At 43.8% G+C, this 19,652-nt stretch overlaps 1 protein-coding gene across 1 annotated transcript in view; it reads left to right on the top strand.

Moving 5' to 3' along the window:
• The first annotated feature begins 2,396 nt into the window (after positions 1-2,396).
• PLBD1 (phospholipase B domain containing 1) overlaps positions 2,397-19,652 on the top strand; it is a 73,270-nt gene continuing 56,014 nt past the window's right edge. The window contains exon 1 of the mRNA XM_012447636.3: positions 2,397-2,698. Coding sequence (XP_012303059.2) covers positions 2,578-2,698 — 121 coding nt within the window. The 5' untranslated portion in view covers positions 2,397-2,577. The remainder of the gene's footprint in view (positions 2,699-19,652) is intronic.

The raw sequence follows: 19,652 nt of genomic DNA, 5'->3' as shown, positions 1-19,652 counted from the left end.
TGACCACAGCCTCAGGAGGTTTTGACGACGTGTGCCTAACATGGTTGGGAAACAGCTTAGTTTTATACATTTTAGGGAGACATGAGACATCAATTAATGTGTGTAAGATGTACATTGGTTCAGTCTGGTAAGGTGAGACAACTCAAAGTGGGGGCTTCCAGGTTAGAAGTAGAAAAGAGACAAAATGTTGCATCCTTTCGAGTCCTTGATCAGGCTTCCACAGAATACACACTTTAGTCTGGCTCAGGGAGTCTGCATTTTTGCATAAACAGTACTGCAGAGGAAGCAATCACATATACTTTTGTCTCAGGTGAGCCTCGCAGGGATGAATTTAAGTTCTGTCTGCCCTCTGTCCACAGGGAATTTCCTTGTGGGCAAATTACGAGGGAGGTGTGTAGCTTCTTATCTTTGTGGCTATCTTATTTAGGAATAAAATGGGAGGCAGGTTTACCAGACATAGTTTCCAACTTGACTTTTCCCTTGGCTTAGTGATTTTGGGGTCCTGAGATTTATTTTCCTAAGCATGTGTGAGTAAAACTGGCACAATTTAAGGAAAGCAAGATTTATCATCATCTAATTCATTGGTTCTCAACTAGGGGGCAATTTTTCCCCCCTACGGGGAGCATTTGACAATGTCTAGAGACATTTTCAATGGTCACGACCGGTGGAGGGCAAGGGGGATGCTACTAGCATCCGGTGGATAAAGGCCAAGGGGTGCCCAGGACAACCTTCCTACCACAAAGAGTTAGTTGTCTGCTCAAAAATGTCAATAGTGCTGAGGTGGAGAAATCCTGATCCAATTAATTTGTTTATATGTATAATTTGCTCCCCACTACTGGAATGCAAGCTCTGTGAGGGCAGGGACTTTGTTTTGTTTACTGCTCTATGCTTGGAACATGAGAGTCAACGAATACTTGATGACAAGTAATAGATGAATGAATGCCTCAAAGTTCACATCAGGCATTTCTATGCACCTTACTTCATCAGAACACTTGGCTCCCTGGGTTAGAAGGGTTAGGAAGGTGAAGGAGGGTGGTATAGGGCAACATGGCTCAAATATTTGGGGTGGCACAACTTCCTTGACTATCCTAATGTGGATCTCTTCCCAAAACCAATGCAACCAAAAATTTTCATAATTTTCCTTCATTTTAATTTTCTAACTTGAAAGAAAACATGCAACTTTTACAACGTCCTCAATTTCTCCATTCATTAAATGAATGTCATTAAAATTGTGACTTTAATTTTAATTTTCTTAAAAAACGAGATGGAGCCTCTCTACGTCACCTAGTCTTGTCTGGCACTCTTGGGCTCCAGTGATCCTCCCACCTTGGCCTCCCAAAGCGCCAGGATTACAGGCATGAGCCATGGTGCCTGGACCACAAAATTGTGACTTGTGTTCCACAATTTGCACAGAGATTTGATGTACTTTTAGTTGTTCTTTATCTTTTCTAACAATTATAAGTGCATTTTCCCCGTTATGAAAGATACTTCTTATTCTCTCTTCTCATCACTCCTTGACACCCAGGTGAAGCTTAGAAGAAAGTCCAAGAGGAAGAGTGGGGTGCTGAGGCCCCCAACTGCAGATGGCTTGTTCCCTCCTGCCCCCTCCCCCACTGCACCTTAAACATCGCTCTGATACAGCAGAATGGCAACTTCTGTGTACCTGTTTGTCTGTATGGCTTAGTTCTTTTTGTCTGTGGTGAGGCATGCTCTTACTTGTCTTTATATCAGTGGTACCTGAAGCATGGACCCAACCAATGCTGACTGAATGAATAAAATGCCTTTTGCCTACTTCACAATGTCACCTAGGGCACCCTGTGCCAGCTTCACAATGTTACCCAAGGCTTAACTTTTGACTACTTCACAATGTCACTTTTAACTGACCCCACACAGAAATGGGGACTCCACAGAAACGTAGGAGTGTGTCTAGGGTCAGCCCCGTTTGAATCACTCTCCCGTGGTGGCTCCAGCCAACGAAGAGGAAGCAAAGGATCAAAAATCTGAGCTGCAGCACATGGATTTAGGTTAAACAGCCTGGGACGGAGAGGCGAGCTAATCGTCGAGGGAAATGGGCCTGTGGAAACCTCACCAGAAACGGCAGAGGATCCGAGCTGCGCGTAGGCGGGGCACGCTTGTCATCCTGGGCCCGGGCGCCTGGTCAGCTGCTGGAGAGAACTGGTCGACCCCCGAGGCAGAGGCTAGTGGTGTTGATGTGAAATGATTAGCCCAAGCCTCGGGCAGCAAAACTGCTAAAGAAAGCGGCAGGCAACCTCTGCATTTCCCCGAAGTGCAGCTGGGGAACGTTCCCAGACTGGCCCACGGGTTGCTAGAGGGTCAGACGGAAAGGACCCGCCTTTCCCAGGCGCCGGCCCAGTAGGACGAAGGTTGTTCCCCAGGCCACGTGAAGCGTCCTCGCCCCTCGGAGCCCGGAGCAGGCCGGGCTCACGAAAGCGGAAAGTTGAAAGCGCCTCAGAGAGGCGGCGCCCCGGGTCGACCCGGAGCCGCTCTCGCAACCTCTGCCACTGCGGGCCGCCGCGGCCGCCTGGTCCCGCACAGGGAGGTCGCGGCCGTGGAGCGATGACCCGCGGCGGTCCGGGTGGGCGCCCGGGGCTGCCACCACCGCCGCTGTTTCTGCTCCTGCTGCTGCTGCCGCCGCCGCCGCTGCTGTTCGCCACCGCGGAGCCGCCGACCCCGGCAGGTGAGCAGTGCGCGCTCTGCAGGGGACGCCCGGGGAGGCTCCTCGGGGTCTGCGCGCGCCCGCGCCCCGCATCCGGCCGAGTTGCCGTCCGGCCGGCGTCTCGTTGCTGGGTGGACCGCGAGAAACGCGCCTCTGACCGGCGGTCTCGCTCCAGCCCCGCGGCCACGCCGCGAGGGCACTTGAGAAGGGCATGGCGAGTGCTTCTGCCAACTTTACAAGTTTTGGCCCGAATCTTTGGCCCACAAATCGGTTCGCTCCTGCGCTGACTCTTGGCCCACAGAGCCTGGGCTGGTCCTAAAAACTCCAGCCAATGGGCATCTAAATATATTTATCCAGATCGTAGGAAGGTATAGTTCCGGCCTGCCGTTTGTTTTGGGTTTTAAAAATTTACAGTGACTTTAGCTTAAAATCACTATTGCAACCAGGTAATTGTCAGTTTGATATGTGTCAGGCAGTGTGCTTAAGGGCCTTATGGTTTTGTTGTTGTTGTTGTTTTGTTTGAAACGGAGTCTTGCCTTATCGCCCTGGCTGGAGTGCAATGGTCTGATCTCTGCTCACTGCAGCCTCGGCCTCCCGGGTTCAAGCAATTCTACTGCCTCAGCCTCCCAAGTAGCTGGGTTTACAGGTGCCCGCCACCACGCCCGGCTAATTGGTGCATTTTTAGTAGAGACAGTGTTTCACCAGGTTGGCCAGGCTGGTCTCGAACTCCTGAACCTCAGGTGATCCACCCGCCTGGGCCTCCCAAAGTTCTGAGTGCTGGGATTACAGGCATGAGCCACCTGCTTCCGACCTGTTTTATATATATTATATATGTGTGTGTGTGTGTGTGTGTGTGTGTGTGTGTGTGTATAATCCTCATAATCCTAAGTAGGTATTGTTAGACTTTCCGCCGAGTTCAATGAGGAAACAGAGACCGGAGTGAGGAAATTAAAAGCCAATTTATTCGGCTCCCGGGCGAGGTTCTATGGTCCGAGAAGGGGCCAGAGAAGTCGCGCTTCTCTTCTTGGGGCGTGGGGTTTTATAGGGAGTAGAAGTGGCTGATTGACTGCGGGGGAAACAAAGACAAGGTAGTTCTATTGGGTGTTAAAAGACTGGGGACGGGCGAGGTGAACAAAGCGGGGGCATTTCCATTGGGTATGAAGGGATTGAGCACGGACGAGGGGCTGGCCGAGGATGTACGGGGGAGCTACCATAGGGCAGGCTCTTGGCAGGCCTTTTCAAAATTTATGGCAGGTGCAGGACTGAGATTGGAATGCGGACATGGGCAAGGGGAGCCTGCGTGGAGAGGGCAAATGCTGAGCAATGTGCTCAGTATGATGATGTAGTTTTTAGGCACGAAGAGAGAAGGGCATGTCCATTCGGCTCCCAAGGAGGCACCGGCCTTACATTCCGACCTTTTTGATGATATAGGACGTCGCTTCTTTTCTGGCTACTTCCTGCTGAACAGGGGCGAAGTTGGGGGGTCAGTTGGCTGGTGCCTCAGTCGGGATTCGGACATAGGGGTGAAGTAACATCTGGTTTACGGCTACCCTGGAAATTTCCCTTATGCGTGCTTGTAGAAACCTGAGAAAGAACGGGGCTAACATTAGTAAAAGACAAACTATGATTAAGGGAATTACAACGGGAGCCAGCCAGGTAAATATGGGAGATTGCCACCAGTTAAAGAAAGAGACTTGTACATTCTGTTTCCTTCGGAGGTCTTCCTGGAGGCGGTGGAGAGTATTGACATTTTCTTCTACTAGGCCTGTTTCGTTGATGTAATAGCAACACTGTTCCTGGAGAAACAGACAGGTACCCCCTTTTTCTGCCGTTAACAGGTCTAGGGCCCGCCGGTTTTGGAGAGTTACCTGGGCCAGTGACGTTATCTGTTGCTGGAGAGATGCCAGAGAGGCGGCCGATGCTTCAATGGCCACCCGGAGCTTGTCCTCCAGCTGAGCAGCCGAAGTGACACTGTAACCCATAGCTCCACTTCCTATCCCAGCTGCTGCCAGAGAGGTTGCTAAAGAGAGGCCTATTACTATTGGGAGGAAGACTGCTCATTTGTTCTGGTGATTAGGGGAGGGTACGATGAGGGATAGGAACTCAGCTTGCCCATACACTTCTGTGGGACTAGGGTGACGGGCACACAGGGGAACGTGAAGGATGTTTTGATAACTTTGGTTAGGGTTTCATTACACCAAAAGTATCCTCCTGGGGCCCATAAAGGGAAGATTTTACATTTACTGTGGTGTTGCACTTGAGGCTGGGGTTATTAGCTATTCCATAACAGAGAGAGAGAGAGAGTGGGAATGTATTTTGAATAATGGGATTCCTGTTAAGGTGGTGTCAGGTCCTGTGGGCGTTCGTGACAGGTTGAATCCGGTCCGGAGGGGAACTGCAGCTAGGGGGGGTTGGTTAAGAGATGCACATAGAGAACAATTTGTGAAGTTATCGGCTTCAGTTAAGCTCAACATGTTAGCACCTTGTCGTACTAGTGTTATCCATGAGAAAGGCTGGGGAGTGTTGCTAGAGGGCTCGATTTGGTCAGTTAAGGTGGCTTCATTTTGTCGGATGGTGTTGCTCAATGAGTTAAGTCGGTCTATTTCTATGGGCAGAGTGCGGGTATAGACTCAATATATTAGCCACGTACCACTGGGGTGGCTATTTTGAAACCAGGAGTATATTTTGCCTGTAGTGCCCTTTTCCCAGCGGATGTTCCAGGGGTCACGGATAATAAGAGACACTTTACCTTGGTTGTCTAAAAGGAGCATATCACTTGGTGGGGCACCTTCAGTATGAAAGGGCTTGTGTATGACACAGTTAGCGTACGGGCACTCACCATAGGTTTGATTCCATAAACGACAGCGGTCCCGGGTTTCGGCACCAAATGTTAGACTTTCCGCCGAGTTCAATGAGGAAACAGAGACCGGAGTGAGGAAATTAAAAGCCAATTTATTCGGCTCCCGGGCGAGGTTCTATGGTCCGAGAAGGGGCCAGAGAAGTCGCGCTTCTCTTCTTGGGGCGTGGGGTTTTATAGGGAGTAGAAGTGGCTGATTGACTGCGGGGGAAACAAAGACAAGGTAGTTCTATTGGGTGTTAAAAGACTGGGGACGGGCGAGGTGAACAAAGCGGGGGCATTTCCATTGGGTATGAAGGGATTGAGCACGGACGAGGGGCTGGCCGAGGATGTACGGGGGAGCTACCATAGGGCAGGCTCTTGGCAGGCCTTTTCAAAATTTATGGCAGGTGCAGGACTGAGATTGGAATGCGGACATGGGCAAGGGGAGCCTGCGTGGAGAGGGCAAATGCTGAGCAATGTGCTCAGTATGATGATGTAGTTTTTAGGCACGAAGAGAGAAGGGCATGTCCATTCGGCTCCCAAGGAGGCACCGGCCTTACAGGTATATTCCCCATTCTGCAGATGAGAAAACTGAGATTGGTCAGAAGTAATTTGCATAAAGATAACACAGCCATTACCACAGAGCTAGGGGATGTCAGACGGCATTTGCTTATTTACTTTTCTTGGAAAAACAGGTTTTATCTCTACAGGTATTCTTGCAAAGCTACATTTTTTTGCCAAAATAAAATAAAATTTAAAAGCCTTGGATTTCTTATTTCCAGTCCTAAGGAGGCCAAAGATTATGAACTATAACTAAGGGACTTGAAAGAATTCTAAAGCAATAATAAGAGAGAATTAATTTTGTTTTATTTCATAATCCCCTTTTCTGTGCTGACCTTGTGCAAGAGTAGGGTGGGGCTTGGGGAGGGTGTCTCTTCCTAAATGTGTGTACTGATTCTTGTTACAGCACCGTCCATCATCAAGTGTCTGCAGTAACCAGTTTTCTGAACTTGCCCAGTTATCACTCTTCAATCTTAAATCTTTCCAGTCGGTGCCAGCCTGTGGGATCAGATGCACACATAGGCTTGACTCTTGATTTTCTGTGTTCTTTGCCTGAACTATAGAGGTGGCCTTGGTGCCTTCTAGTCCAGGGAGACAGCTCATTCAGATGTACCTGGAAGAGGCTGCGGAGGGTCCCAAAAGTGAGGTAGCTATTCTGTCTGGAATGCTAGCTAAAATCTTTATTTACTTTTTCTGTTTTTTTTGTTTGTTTGTTTTTTTGACTATTGAGATTGTTTTTGTAGGTGGAGGGGGCAGCCTGAGGAGTGAGATAGAGATGTTTTTCTGAAGATGGTGCACACCTTGTAAGAAACTTCATCTTAAACTGAGTTCCCCCAACAGGAAGCTGACTCCATACCTCGAAGTTCTGGAGCCAAGACAGAAAATAAGGACATTTCTGAGATGAAGTGATCCTGACAGCACCATGCCCAGCAATCTGGAAAGGGTTCTTACTTACATAGGTGTAAAGGGCATCTGGTGATGCCACACTATTTCAGCTGATGTGAGCTCTGTTTCCTTTGTCCTACCCACATTAATCTGTTTTCCCTTGAGGCTTTTTGGGTCTTTGTCTTAACCTTCTACTAGCCTGCGAACAACCGAAGAGTAAAGAACTGGGACTTGGTACCTCTCACTTGTCATGTGTTCTCTGAAGTATCCAGCTCAGTACCCTGAACTTAGCAAGAATTCAGTAAACACTAAAGGAACTGCATGTCCATTTTTGGGAATAGATGTTGAAAATAGATGCTCGGTGCTGCAAAGAAAAGTTAGCACTGAGACAAAGGATCCTTCAGCAATGCAATTTTCACTTCCTGGGCTGCAGGAAGGGTACTCTTGCTAGCCATCTTGCCGCGAGAATACAAACAACAAAGGAAAACACACACATTTATTTCTTATGCATTTGGGATTGTCCTTACTGCTGTGTCTGATCTCTGTTGGCAGGAGCCAGACCTGACAATCTAAACTAAAACTCGATTGGCTAATAAACTTGAAACTTTTCTAAACAGGTAAAAGCAATGGAGAGCTGGGACGTGCCTGTGAGCACGTCCAGCACAGATATTTTGGTTAAAGTACAAGGACATAGAATGTACTATGTGCCTGTAAGCATAGCATGTCTAACAGCTACATAGGATAGGGCTTAACAAAGTTATTAGCACACTTATTCTTTAACAAGAAAGGAAACTTTAAAAAGGAACTTTTCTGCTTCCCATATCAATCCCCTTGGAATAGATTTTATATCCATTAACATGCATCTGTGTATCTAAAAACAACTTTAATTTTTAACTGTACTTTTATTATTATTACTATTTTTTTTTTTTTGAGACAGAGTCTTGCTCTGTCACCAGGCGCCAGGCTGGAGTGCAGTGGCATGATCTCGGCTCACTGCAACCTCCGCTTCCTGGGTTCAAGCAATTCTTCTGCCTCAGACTCCCAAGTAGCTGGGACTACAGGCACGTGCCACCACACCCAGCTAATTTTTGTATTTTAGTAGAGACATTTCACCATGTTGGCCAGGATGGTCTCAATCTCTTGACCTCGTGATCCGCCTGCCTCTGCCTCCCAAAGTGCTGGGATTACAGGTGTGAGCCACCACGCCGGGCCTATTTTTTTTTTTTTCACTATTTTTTTTTTTTAATTCGTATTTTCCACCCAGACTGGGTACAGTAGCATGACCTCGGGTCACTGCAACCTCGGGTCACTGCAACCTCCACCTCTCTGGTTCAAGCAATTCTCCTGACTCAGCCTCCCGAGTAGCTGGGATTACAGGCACACACCACTCATGCCGGCTTATTTTTGTATTTTTTGTAGAGACAGGATTTCAACAGGCTGGCCAGACTCGATCTCCTGGCCTCAAATGATCTGCCCACCTCAGCCTCCCAAGTGCTGGGATTACAGGTGTTAGCTACCATGCTCGGCCACTTTTCGTTAATTCTTGCATAATTAATTCTTCAATTTGTAAAGGTTACTTCAAGTTTTATTATTCCAGAAGTTGACAAATAATTGCACAGTCATTCTAGCCAAATCTCTCAAACTATGATTTCAGACATACGGTATTACCTTCATCTTTCCAGACCAAACGCCCGTAATTGACTTTAGAAGGTCCTTGTATAATTTTTTTCTAAATGATATGTATAGAGAATTCAGGTGGTCACTAGAGAAATAAATCATACCTTTATCTGGTCCACAAAAAGTTTAACATCTTGGAAGTCATTCTGTCTCTATAAGAAGGTTTGGCAGACCTGTAATTGGAGTCAGTTTCTGTTGATCCTTTAACTCTGCAGACATTCGTTTTTAGGGTTGGCTGCTGAGAGACTCATAAGATGGTATGTATATTGGTAAAACTGGGTTAGAATCTGGCCCTCAGCTTTGCAGGGCTAGACTCCAGAAATTAAGTCTTTTTAGTGCTCTGTATCTGATAAGAAGAAATCTGATTCACCCTGATATACACCCAAGTCTATTCATCAGACTTGTCAATTTTTAGTTAGAAATAGAACTGCCAGGCAGACTAGATATTTATCTGGTCTGCCCTAGGCACTTTCTCACTGTAATCAAACCACAAAGGGGTAGATAACGTCAGAGATTGTCAGGCTGGAGGCCTGATTCGTCTGTCTCCTTGTAGGCATCATATGCTTGAGTCAGCGGAGGGGGTGCTCCTCCGATGCATGGTGCTTGCTTGGCATTGCTGGCCCTTGATGTTGGAACACTGCCTTTTCCAAAATTGTCCCAAAGTGCTGGGATTACAGGCGTGAACCACCATGCCCAGCCAAAAGTTATCATGTCTTGATAAGGCAGGCAGGATTCCAGATGATAATCCACGTGCTTTGAAGTAATAATTTTTTTTTTTTGAGACGAGTCTTGCTTTGTCATCAGGCTGCAGTGCAGTGGCACAATCTCAGCTCACTGCAACCTCTGCCTCCCAGGTTCAAGTGATTCTAGTGCCTCAGCCTCCTAAGTAACTGAGATATAGGCATGCACCACCAAACCCAACTGATTGTTGTATGTTTTGTAGAGATGAGGTTTCACCATGTTGCCCAGGTTGGTCTTGGACTCCTGGCCTCAAGTGTTTTGCCCACCTTGGCCTCCCAAAGTGCTGGGAGGGCAGGTGTGAGCCATCATGCCCAGTCCCAACTTGAACATTTTCTTTTGCTCTCCCTTTATCAACTTGTTTGTATAATGTACACAAGGTAAGTTCCAGAGCAATGTCTGAGGGAAGTGCCCACTTATCTTTATTATTAAACTTTGTTTCCTGGTCCTCTGGGAACATGAATTTGGTAGCAAAGATCAAAATCTTTCTTTAGAAGAAAATTTAAAAGGATCCTCCTTTAGTGTTTATATTGAAGTAAAACAATTTTTTTAAAAAAATTTCATGGTGGCTTAGTTTTATAATATATATACTATGAAACATATGAACTTTGTCTTGAGTATTCTGACATGCAGAAAAGAATTTTTGTTTTCATACTTCCTTAGACGTGAATTTTACATTGTCACTTGTTACCTTTTGCTTTTGTTAGATTCCAAATTATAAGGCATTAACTATGGAGGCAGCAAAATAAAAGAGGCAGTGGTATGCGTCATGGAAAAAATCCCAAGGGATTTATTTTCTTCAGCATTTTAAATAATTTTTATGCGTTTAGGTTTTGTCTTTTTAAAAAAAATGGAGTAGGTTCTACTTTATACAATTTCTATGTTACAATTTTTCAAACATCCAACTTGAAAATGTGACTAGAAAATTTATTAATAATGTTATGTAGCTTCTTTGCACTGCTGCGAAACAGGAATTTACTTAATGTGGTAAAATATGAAATCAAGGTAGTGAAATTATGGGGAAATTTCAGTTTAAAACTTGAAACACTGTGTCTACACAGATAACATATCATGTTACAGTCTTTCTGTTTGTTTGTTTTTTTGAGAGGGAGTCTCACTCTGTCACCTTGGCTGGAGTGCACTGGTGCGATCTTAACTCACTGCAACCTCGACTTCCTGGGCTCAAGCGATCCTCCTACCTCAGCCTCACAGGTAGCTGGGATTACAAGCATGTGCCACTGTACCCAGCTAATTTTTGTATTTTGTTTTGTTTTGTTTGCTTGTTTTTTGTTTGTTTGTTTTTTTGGAGATGGAGCCTCACTCTGTCGCCCAGGCTGGAGTGCAGTGGTACGATCTTGGCTCATTGCAACCTCCGCCTCCAGGTTCAAGCAATTATTCTTAAACCTCCTGCGTATCTGGGACTACAGGTGCATACTGCCATGCCCAGCTAATTTTTTTTTTTTATATTTTAGTAGAGACGGGGTTTGACCATGTTGCCCAGTCTAGTCTCGAATTCCTGAGCTCAGGCAATCCATCTGCCTTGGCCTCCCAAAGTGCTGGGATTACAGGCGTGAGCCACCATCCCTGGCCAATTTTTGTATTATTAAGTAGAGATGTGGTTTCACCATGTTGGCCAGGTTGATCTCAAACTCCTGACCTCAGGTGATCAGCCTGCCTTGGCCTCCCAAAGTTCTGTGATTACAGGGGTGAGCTACCGTGCCCGGCCATGTTACAGACTTCCTAGAGAAAACTGTGGAAGTCTCTTGATTGAGAGTTGAAAACAGAATGAGCAACTCACTGAAAGAGATGGGCTGGCTCTGAAATTTGTCCATCTGCCTTGCACATGGAGTAATAATTTCAGCATAAGGGAGTGTCAAGTTATTTACACTGGTGTTATTCTCTTTGAGGCCATTTGCAAACCTAACATACCAAAGTTCTAATTCATAATTAGAAATCAAAAATTAATATGCTCTCAAGTTTATAAAACTTGATAGAGTCTGTCCGAGTCAATGTGAAAGTCTGGGACCCAGGTGGCCATGTAATCCATAAAGCATTGTACTAGGCCCACGAGAGTGGAACAATGAAATGTGAGATTCCACTTCTCCTTACAAGCAAGGAGCTTGTAATCAATTTTTTAGGTCGAAATAGACACAAATACATAACTAATGAGTAATCTAGGTGAGGACCAAACTAAGAGTATGGAATCAGAATGGGGCAAAGTTGACTTTCTGTTGATAAGACTTGGCGATAACTCTGATTTCAGCTGCCAGAGATGAATAGATATGTTTCAAGGGAATGAAGGAAAGGGATCATTCTACATCTAAGCAAATCTCTAGCATTTTTCTGCATTAGTGGATTGTTGTTTTGAAGCTCGTTTTTAAAGTTGTGCCCCTTTCTACTTATCTCGCGTGTCCTGTACATCATGCAGTGCACCTCACGTCATCTCACTTGCCTTTTATTTCCACTTCATGCAGGTGACCTAAGGCACCTCACCTCAGCCTCTCTGCAGAAATCTCTTACTTTCCACCTCTGGGCATCTCTGAAATTATAGATGCTTAGTCCTGGAGCATATGCAGACATGGAGTAAGATAGTTAACACTTCCCAGGGCAACGTTTGACCTTTGTAGGATGCGAGCAGGCAGATAAATGCTCAGTCTTCTGTCCCTGGGATGAAGATTTCCTTCCAACGCTAGTTCTACACACCTCCTTAGTGGGTTTCAGTGGGATCAACCCCCAGGGTCCAGAGTGGGAAACAGAGGAAACCCTTGAATCGGTGTTCCTCCCTTTCACTCTCCCAGCCTGTCACTCCTGTTCTCCGGGAGTACTTGCCAAAATAATCCTTCCAGCAGGATTAGTCTGTGATCTCTGGAAAGAGCCAAAGTTTGTTTAATTTACAAATCAGTTATTTCTTTAGTGACTCCAATGATGAGTCAAAACAAATCCAAAAACCAGGTATCAGTTTACTGAGAGACCTTTCAAAGAAGGCCAAGTGCAATGGCAAGGTACACAGAGGTATACTGAGGGACTGGCTGAGCAGACATAAAAGAGAAAAGCAATTCAAGGACCAGAACCAGTGAATTTTTAGCTAAACCCAATATGAATACATTGTTTTCATTGTAATTTTTTTCTATTTTCTCTAACAAACATCTTTTACTTGTGCTTTTTCTCATTCCTTTCTTGTTTTTTTTTTTAGACGGAGTTTCGCTCTTGTTACCCAAGCTGGAGTGCAATGGCACGATCTCGGCTCACTGCAGCCTCCGCCTCCTGGGTTCAAGCAATTCTCCTGCCTCAGCCTCCCGAGTAGCTGGGACTACAGGCGTGCACCACCATGCCCAGCTAATTTTTGTATTTTTTTAGTAGAGACGGGGTTTCACCTTGTTGACCAGGATGGTCTCGATCTTTTGACCTCATGATCCACCCGCCTCAGCCTCCCAAAGTGCTGGGATTATAGGCGTGAGCCACCGTGCCCGGCTTCTTTCTTGTTTTTCCCTCTATGACTTCTGAATATATTAAGTAAACATTACATTGCTTGGGGTTGAAAATGACTTGTTCTTTCATAAATGAGGTGCAATAAAAATTACTATAGAATCTAAATATGGGAGAGAGTAATTTAAGCTATACATTTTTTCTTTCTAAGACAAGGTAGGAATTTTTTTCAACTGAAAATGAACTCATAGAAAATATTAATCATGCTGGGCACAGTGGCTCACGCCTGTAATCCCAGCACTTTGGGAGGCTGAGGTGCACAGATCACCTGAGGTCAGGAGTTCAAGACTAGCCTGACCAACATGGAGAAACCCGGTCTCTACTAAAAATACAAAATTAGCTGCACGTGGCAGCACATGCCTATAATCCCTGCTACTCGAGAGGCTGAGTTAGGAGAATCACTTCAACCCTGGAGGCAGAGGTTGTGGTGAGCCTAGATCATGCCATTGCACTCCAGCCTGAGCAACAAGAAAGAGTGAAACTCTGTCTTGAAAAAATAAAAATTAAAAAGTATATATTACTCGAGTATACAAGTAAATATTAATAAAGGAAATTTAATTTTGGTGTTTGGGCTTTTTCATAGAAATATCAAAATGATTGTACATTTTCCATCTTTATTTATAGAAGAAAAATACTTTTAATAAATAACATTTCCATTCATTCAACAGATATTTAATCAAGTGCATTGATTTTGAGGATATTGCTGTTCAAAATGTTCGAATCTGACTTTTCATTTTCACAACTCTAAAGAAAATATCAAATAGCTCTTGCTTTTGGGGCTGGATAGACTTAATCCAAGATTCTGAGCCGTTTAGTAAGTCTCCCACCCAGGCTTGAAAACATAATTACTTGAGTTATTTCAGGCTAACTTCTGTGAATGAGTGTTCTGATGAGCTTCCTTTCCTGGGAGGCTCAGGTGGGAGGATCGCTTGAACCCAGGAATTCCAGGCTGTAGTGGGCTATGATTGTGCCACTGTACTCCAGCCTGGGCAACAGAGTGGGACCTCAGCTCAAAAATAAATAAATAAATAAATAAATGGCTTTCTTTTCATTTAGAGAACACAGACAAACTACATTCATCAAAGAAACATCACTTTGTCAGGTTTATAGCGTGTTAAGCAAAAATAGTTCCTGCTTTCACAGAGCTTGTATAAAACTAGGTTTGGATTAGAATTATGTACTATTTTCTGTTTTCACTATCATACTTTTCATACCGTCCACCTCCCATCTTGAAGATGTTTTTAAAAAACAGAAACGTATAATGGCTTAAACTATTACAGGATTTAAGAAAATCAGAAAATAGCATGAATACTCGAAAAACCAGGAAGGGTTGAAACTGAGAGAAAACATTGAGGAATGGAGAACCTCAGTTGCAGTAGAGTAAAAACTCTGCCTTTGGCTTTATTCTCCACATGCTAAACTTGGCAGGACGTTTTTCTCGCCAAAATCTCTTGGGGATTGAGTAAAGGTTTTTTTCATGCATGGAAGTACATGAATGTCAAAAAAAGCACGTATTTGCAGAAGTTTCTTTTTGTGGTCAGGAAATTAGGTAGTACCTGCAACAGTGAAAACATAGCTCTTGGGTTTAGTACTCAGATTGCCTTGAGCAAGCCCCAGATTACAGCAAAAAGGGGCTGACTGGAAAGGGAAAGGGAAGGGGAAGGCAGGCCTGGGGTGCTTGAGATGAGAAATGCCAAGGTTTTGGAGAAGACAAAGCTAAAATCATGCTTTGTGGCTAGAAAGAAAAGAGAAGTGTCACACCTTCCTTTTTTCTTTTAGGGTTCCTGTTTATGTCCCCGCTTTTTATTGAAGCAGCCACCCTTTCTCATTTCCCTACAACGCTCCCTGGAGGTGAGGGTTGGAAGGGAATGGGTAAGAAAAGCTGGGGATATGTGATCAAAAATAAATTTGGAAAACACATGTATTGCCTTTGGGTAGAGAAGAAGGGAAGTTTCCGTGGGTGCTGCCTACAATTGTCAAATTGTGGCCAAATGGCTCCATTAACAATTAGATAATTATTTGTCACCTGCAGTTTATTGCAAATTATTTGGCACCTCCCTACTTCTTAATGCCATTACTTCCATTTAACCATGGTGAAGGCCTGTCTGCCGTGATGGTCACTGTACTCAGAAGTGAATTGACTTAGGCCTACTCAGATCATTCCTTAAGAGTTTAATCAGGATTAGTTTCTAAGCCTGACTAAGCCCCAGCCTATCACTGAGTCCCTGTGCCAAGGTGCCATGATGCTCTAGAATTAAGACTCTACTTTTAGTACGTATTTGATAGACAGTCTTTTCTGGGGCTGCATAGTATTTCATGGTGTATGTGTACCACCATTTTTTCATCCAGTCTACAACTGATGAGCATTTAGGTTGATTCCATGTCTTTGCCGTTGCAAATAATGCTGCAGTGAACATAAGTGTGCATGTGTCTTTATGACAGAAAAATTTATATTCCTTTGGGTATAAGCCCAGTAATGGGATTACTGGGTTAAATGGTATTTCTGTTTTGAACTTTTTTTTTTCCTTTTATGAAAGAAAGAAAAAAAGAGAAAGAGAAAGGGGGAGAGAGAAGAGGAGGCTTGCTCTATTGCCCAGGCTGTAATGCAGTCTAAAAATAGATATTAAAAACCTCTTTTATGCCAATAATTGTGCTTAACAGCAGAGACAGGAAGGAATAAGGGAAGAAAATAACAACAAACAGCCAACCAATATTTCATTTAAGTCTGTGAAATGCTATGCAAATGCTGAAGAGTGATTTACTTCCAATTATGTGGTCACTTTCAAAATAGGTGTAATGTGATACTGAGAAAAATGTATGTTCTGTGGACCTCGGGTGAAGAATTCTGTAAATATTCACTGAGTTTACTTGTTCCAGGTCTGAGTTCTAATCATAGATGTCCCTGTTAATTTTCTATCTTGTTGATCTGTCGAATATTAAGAATGTGGTGTCAAAGTCTCCCGCTATTATTGTGTGGGAGTCCAAATCTCTTTATAAGTCATTAAGAACTTGTCTTATGTATCTGGGTGTTCCTGTATTGGGTGCATATATATTTATGATCATTGACTCCTGTTGTTGCATTGATCCTTTTACCATTACGTAATGTCCTTCTTCGTTTCTTTTAGTGTTTGTTACTATTAAAGTCTATTTTGTCAGAGACAAAAGTGACAACTCCTGTCGTTTTTTTTTTTTTTTCTCTCCATTTGATTGGTGAGTCTTCCTACAATCCTTTGTTTTGAGTCTTAGTATGTCCTTGCTTATGAGATGGATCTGGATACAGCATACCGATGGGTTTTGACTTTTTATTCAATTTGCCTGTCTGTGTCTTTGATTGGGGCATTTAATCCATTTAAATTTAGGATTAATATTGATATTTGTGAGTTTAATATTGTCATTTAATGCTATCTGGCTATTTTGCCCATTAGTTGATATAGATTCTTCATTATGGAGATACTCTACCTTTTGGTAAGTTTTTGGGATGACTGATACTGGTTGTTCCTTTCTGTGTGTAATGCTTCTTTCAGAAGCTCTTGTAAAGCAGGCCTGGTGGTTATGAAATCTCTGAGTGCTTGCATGTTCATGAAAAATTGTATTTTTCCTTAATTTATGAAGCTTAGTTTGGCTGGATATGAGATTCTGGGTTGAAAATTCTTCTCTTTGAGGATATTGGATATTGACCACCACTCTCTTCTAGTTTGTAAAGTTTCTGCTGAGAGATCTGCTGTGAGTCTGATAGGCTTCCCTTTATGGGTAACCTGACCTTTCTCTCTAGCTGCCCTTAGAATTTTCTCCTTTATTTCAACCCTGGTGAATCTAACGATTATGTGTCTTGGGGTTGCTCTACTTGAGGAACATCTTTGTGGTGTTCTCTGTATTACCTGGAGTTGAGTATTGTCCTGCCTTACTAGGTTAGGAAAGTTTTCCTGAATAATATCCTGAAGAATATTTTCCAGATTGGATTCATTCTCTTCATGACATTCAGGTACACCTATCAAACATAAATTAGGTCTTTTCACATAGTCCCATATTTCTTGGAGACTTTGCTCATTCCTTTTTACTCTTTCTTCTCTAATCTTGTCTTCTCGTTTCATTTCATTAAGTTGGTGTTCGACCTCTGATATCCTTTCTTCTGCTTGATCAATTCGACTGTTAAAACCTGTGCATACTTCATGGAGTTCTCGTATTGTATTCTTCAGTTCCATTAATTCACTTATATTCCTCTCTAAATTTCTATTCTCATTAGGATTTCATCAAACCTTTTTTCAAGGTTCTTAGTTTCTTTACGTTGGGCTAGAACATGTTCTTTTAACTCAGAGAAGTTTTTTATTATCCACCTTCTGAAGCCTAATTCTGTAAATGGAAAACACTTGTTCTCCATCAAGACTTGTTCCCCTAATCATGAGGAACTGTGATCCCCTGTAGAGGGAGAGGCATTCTGATTTTGGGTATTCTCAGCCTTTTTACGCTGGTTTCTTCCCGTCATTGTAAATTTATCCACCTGTCGTCTTTGTAATTACCGACTTTCAACTTAGGTCTCTGAGTGGATGTCCAACTTGTTGATTCCCAGCGCTGGAATCTGAGCAACCCACTGCACCGGCTAAAACAGCGGCATTAAGATTAATGGTGCTTTTCTGCCCTGGAATCTCCGGTCTGTCTTCCCTCTTGAGTCCTTTTCTCAATCAGCTGAATAGGTGACTCTGCCTTCCCAGAGCTCCAAACATCAACAGAAAGGGGACCCAGTCCTGTTTACTCTGCACCAAGAACCACCGCGCTGAGGCGCCAGCCAAACAGCCACACGCCGGCCACAAGAGTCACGCTGGTGACCCATGGGGCTCCTCCGCTGGGAATCTCCTGGTTCGTGAGCCACAAAAATTCATCTGAAAGTGTGGCGTCCTCTCGTTCTCTGCACTTTCACTGGGAGCTACAATCCTGAGCTGCTAGTAATTGGCCATCTTGGATCTCTCTCTCTTTTTTTTTTCTTTTTTATTTCAAGATGGGATTTCACCATGTTAGTCAGGCTGGTCTTGAACTCCCAATCTCAGGTGATCTGCCCACCTTGGCCTCTAAAGTGCTTGGATTACAGGCGTGAGCCACCACGCCCGGCCTCTGTTTTGAACTTTTAAGTTCACGGATACATGTGCAGGTTTATTATATAGGTGAATGTGTGTCACAGGAGTTTGTTGTATGGATTATTTCATCACCCAGGTATTAAGCTTAGTACCCATTAGTTATTTTTCCTGATCCTCTCCTTCTTCCCTCAACCCTGAAGTAGGCCCTAGTGTCTGTTGTTTCCTTCTACATGCCTATTAGATCTCATCATTTACCTCCTACTTATAAGGGAGAGCATGCAGTATTTGGTTTTCTGTTGCTATGTTAGTTTGCTCAGGATAATGGCCTCCAGCTCCATCTATGTTCCTTCAAAGCACATGATCTCATTCTTTTTTATGGCTGCATAGTATTTCATGGTGTATATGTACCACAATTTCTTTATCCTCTCTACCACTGATGGGCATTTAGGTTGATTCCATGTCTTTGCTATTGTGAATAGTGCTGCAATGAACATATGTGTGCATGTGTCTTTACAACAGAACAACTTATATTCCTTTGGGTATATGCCCAGTAATGGGATTACTGGGTTGAATGGTGTTTCTATTTTTAGGTCTTTGAGGAATAACCACAATGGCTGAACTAATTTACACTCCCACCAACAGTGCATAAGTGTTCCTTTTTCTCTGAAACTTCACCAGCACCTGTTATTTTTTGACATTTTAAATAATAGCCATCTGACTGGTGTGGGATGGTATCTCATTGTGGTTTGATTTGCATTTTGCTAATTATTAGTGATGTTGAGCATTTTTTCATATGCTTCTTGGCCACATGTATGTCTTATTTTGAAAAGTGTGATAGACAATCTTTGTGTTTTTTTTGTTTTTTGGGTTTTTTTTGGAGACAGAGTTTCACTCTTGTTGCCCAGGCTGGAGTGCAATGGCACGATCTAGGCTCACTGCAGCCTCCACCTCCAAGATTCAAGTGATTCTCCTGCCTCAGCCTCCTAAGTAGCTGGGATTACAGGCATGTGCCACCACTCCTGGCTAATTTTGTATTTTTTTAGTAGACACAGGGTTTCTTCATGTTGGTCAGTCTGGTCTCGAACTCCCAACCTCAGGTGATCCATCCTCCTTGGCCTCCCGAAGTGCTGGGATTACAGGTGTGAGCCACTGCACCCAGCTGATACACGATCTTAACATCAAAAGATAAAATGTCGGTCCAGTTTGGAATGTTTGCCAACAAATAACCCTGTGTAAATATTTAATCTGAAAACTTTCTAGCCTCTTAATCACTAAAAACTCAATATGTCTAAAACGAAACTCCTACATCATCCCGGACATATTCTCCGCATGCTTCCTTTCTTGGTAAATGATACAACATCCATCCACTGAGTCTCAGCCTAAACCTGAGAGTCATTCTGGCCTCCTCCCACCTCTCTGATGATTGACCTGAATGTATAGATTCTTAAACCAGAGCACATGTGCAGTGGCTTCTCAAACAGAGAAAAGAACGCACTATATTTTACCATTTCCTTTCTCCATGTCTTGTTTCCTTGTTTCTTTCTCTTTCTTCCTAAGTCTTCCTTCCTTTCACAAATATTCATTGAGTACCCATCATGGGCCAGGCACTACAACTGCTGAGGACACAGTTTCTGGTCTCAGGCAAGCATTAAGTGTGACAGGGTGACAGGGTGTAAAGCATTAAGTGTACAGTGTGACAGAGTGTAAAGAGGATGTGCTT

Source organism: Aotus nancymaae, unplaced genomic scaffold (genome assembly GCF_030222135.1).
Source record: "Aotus nancymaae isolate 86718 unplaced genomic scaffold, 86718_ANA_hifiasm-v0.15.2.pri h1tg000016l, whole genome shotgun sequence".
In the NCBI taxonomy this organism is placed as follows: Eukaryota; Metazoa; Chordata; class Mammalia; order Primates; family Aotidae; genus Aotus; species Aotus nancymaae.
Note: the sequence above shows the minus strand (reverse complement) of the source record. Positions and strands in the feature narration are given on the sequence as shown.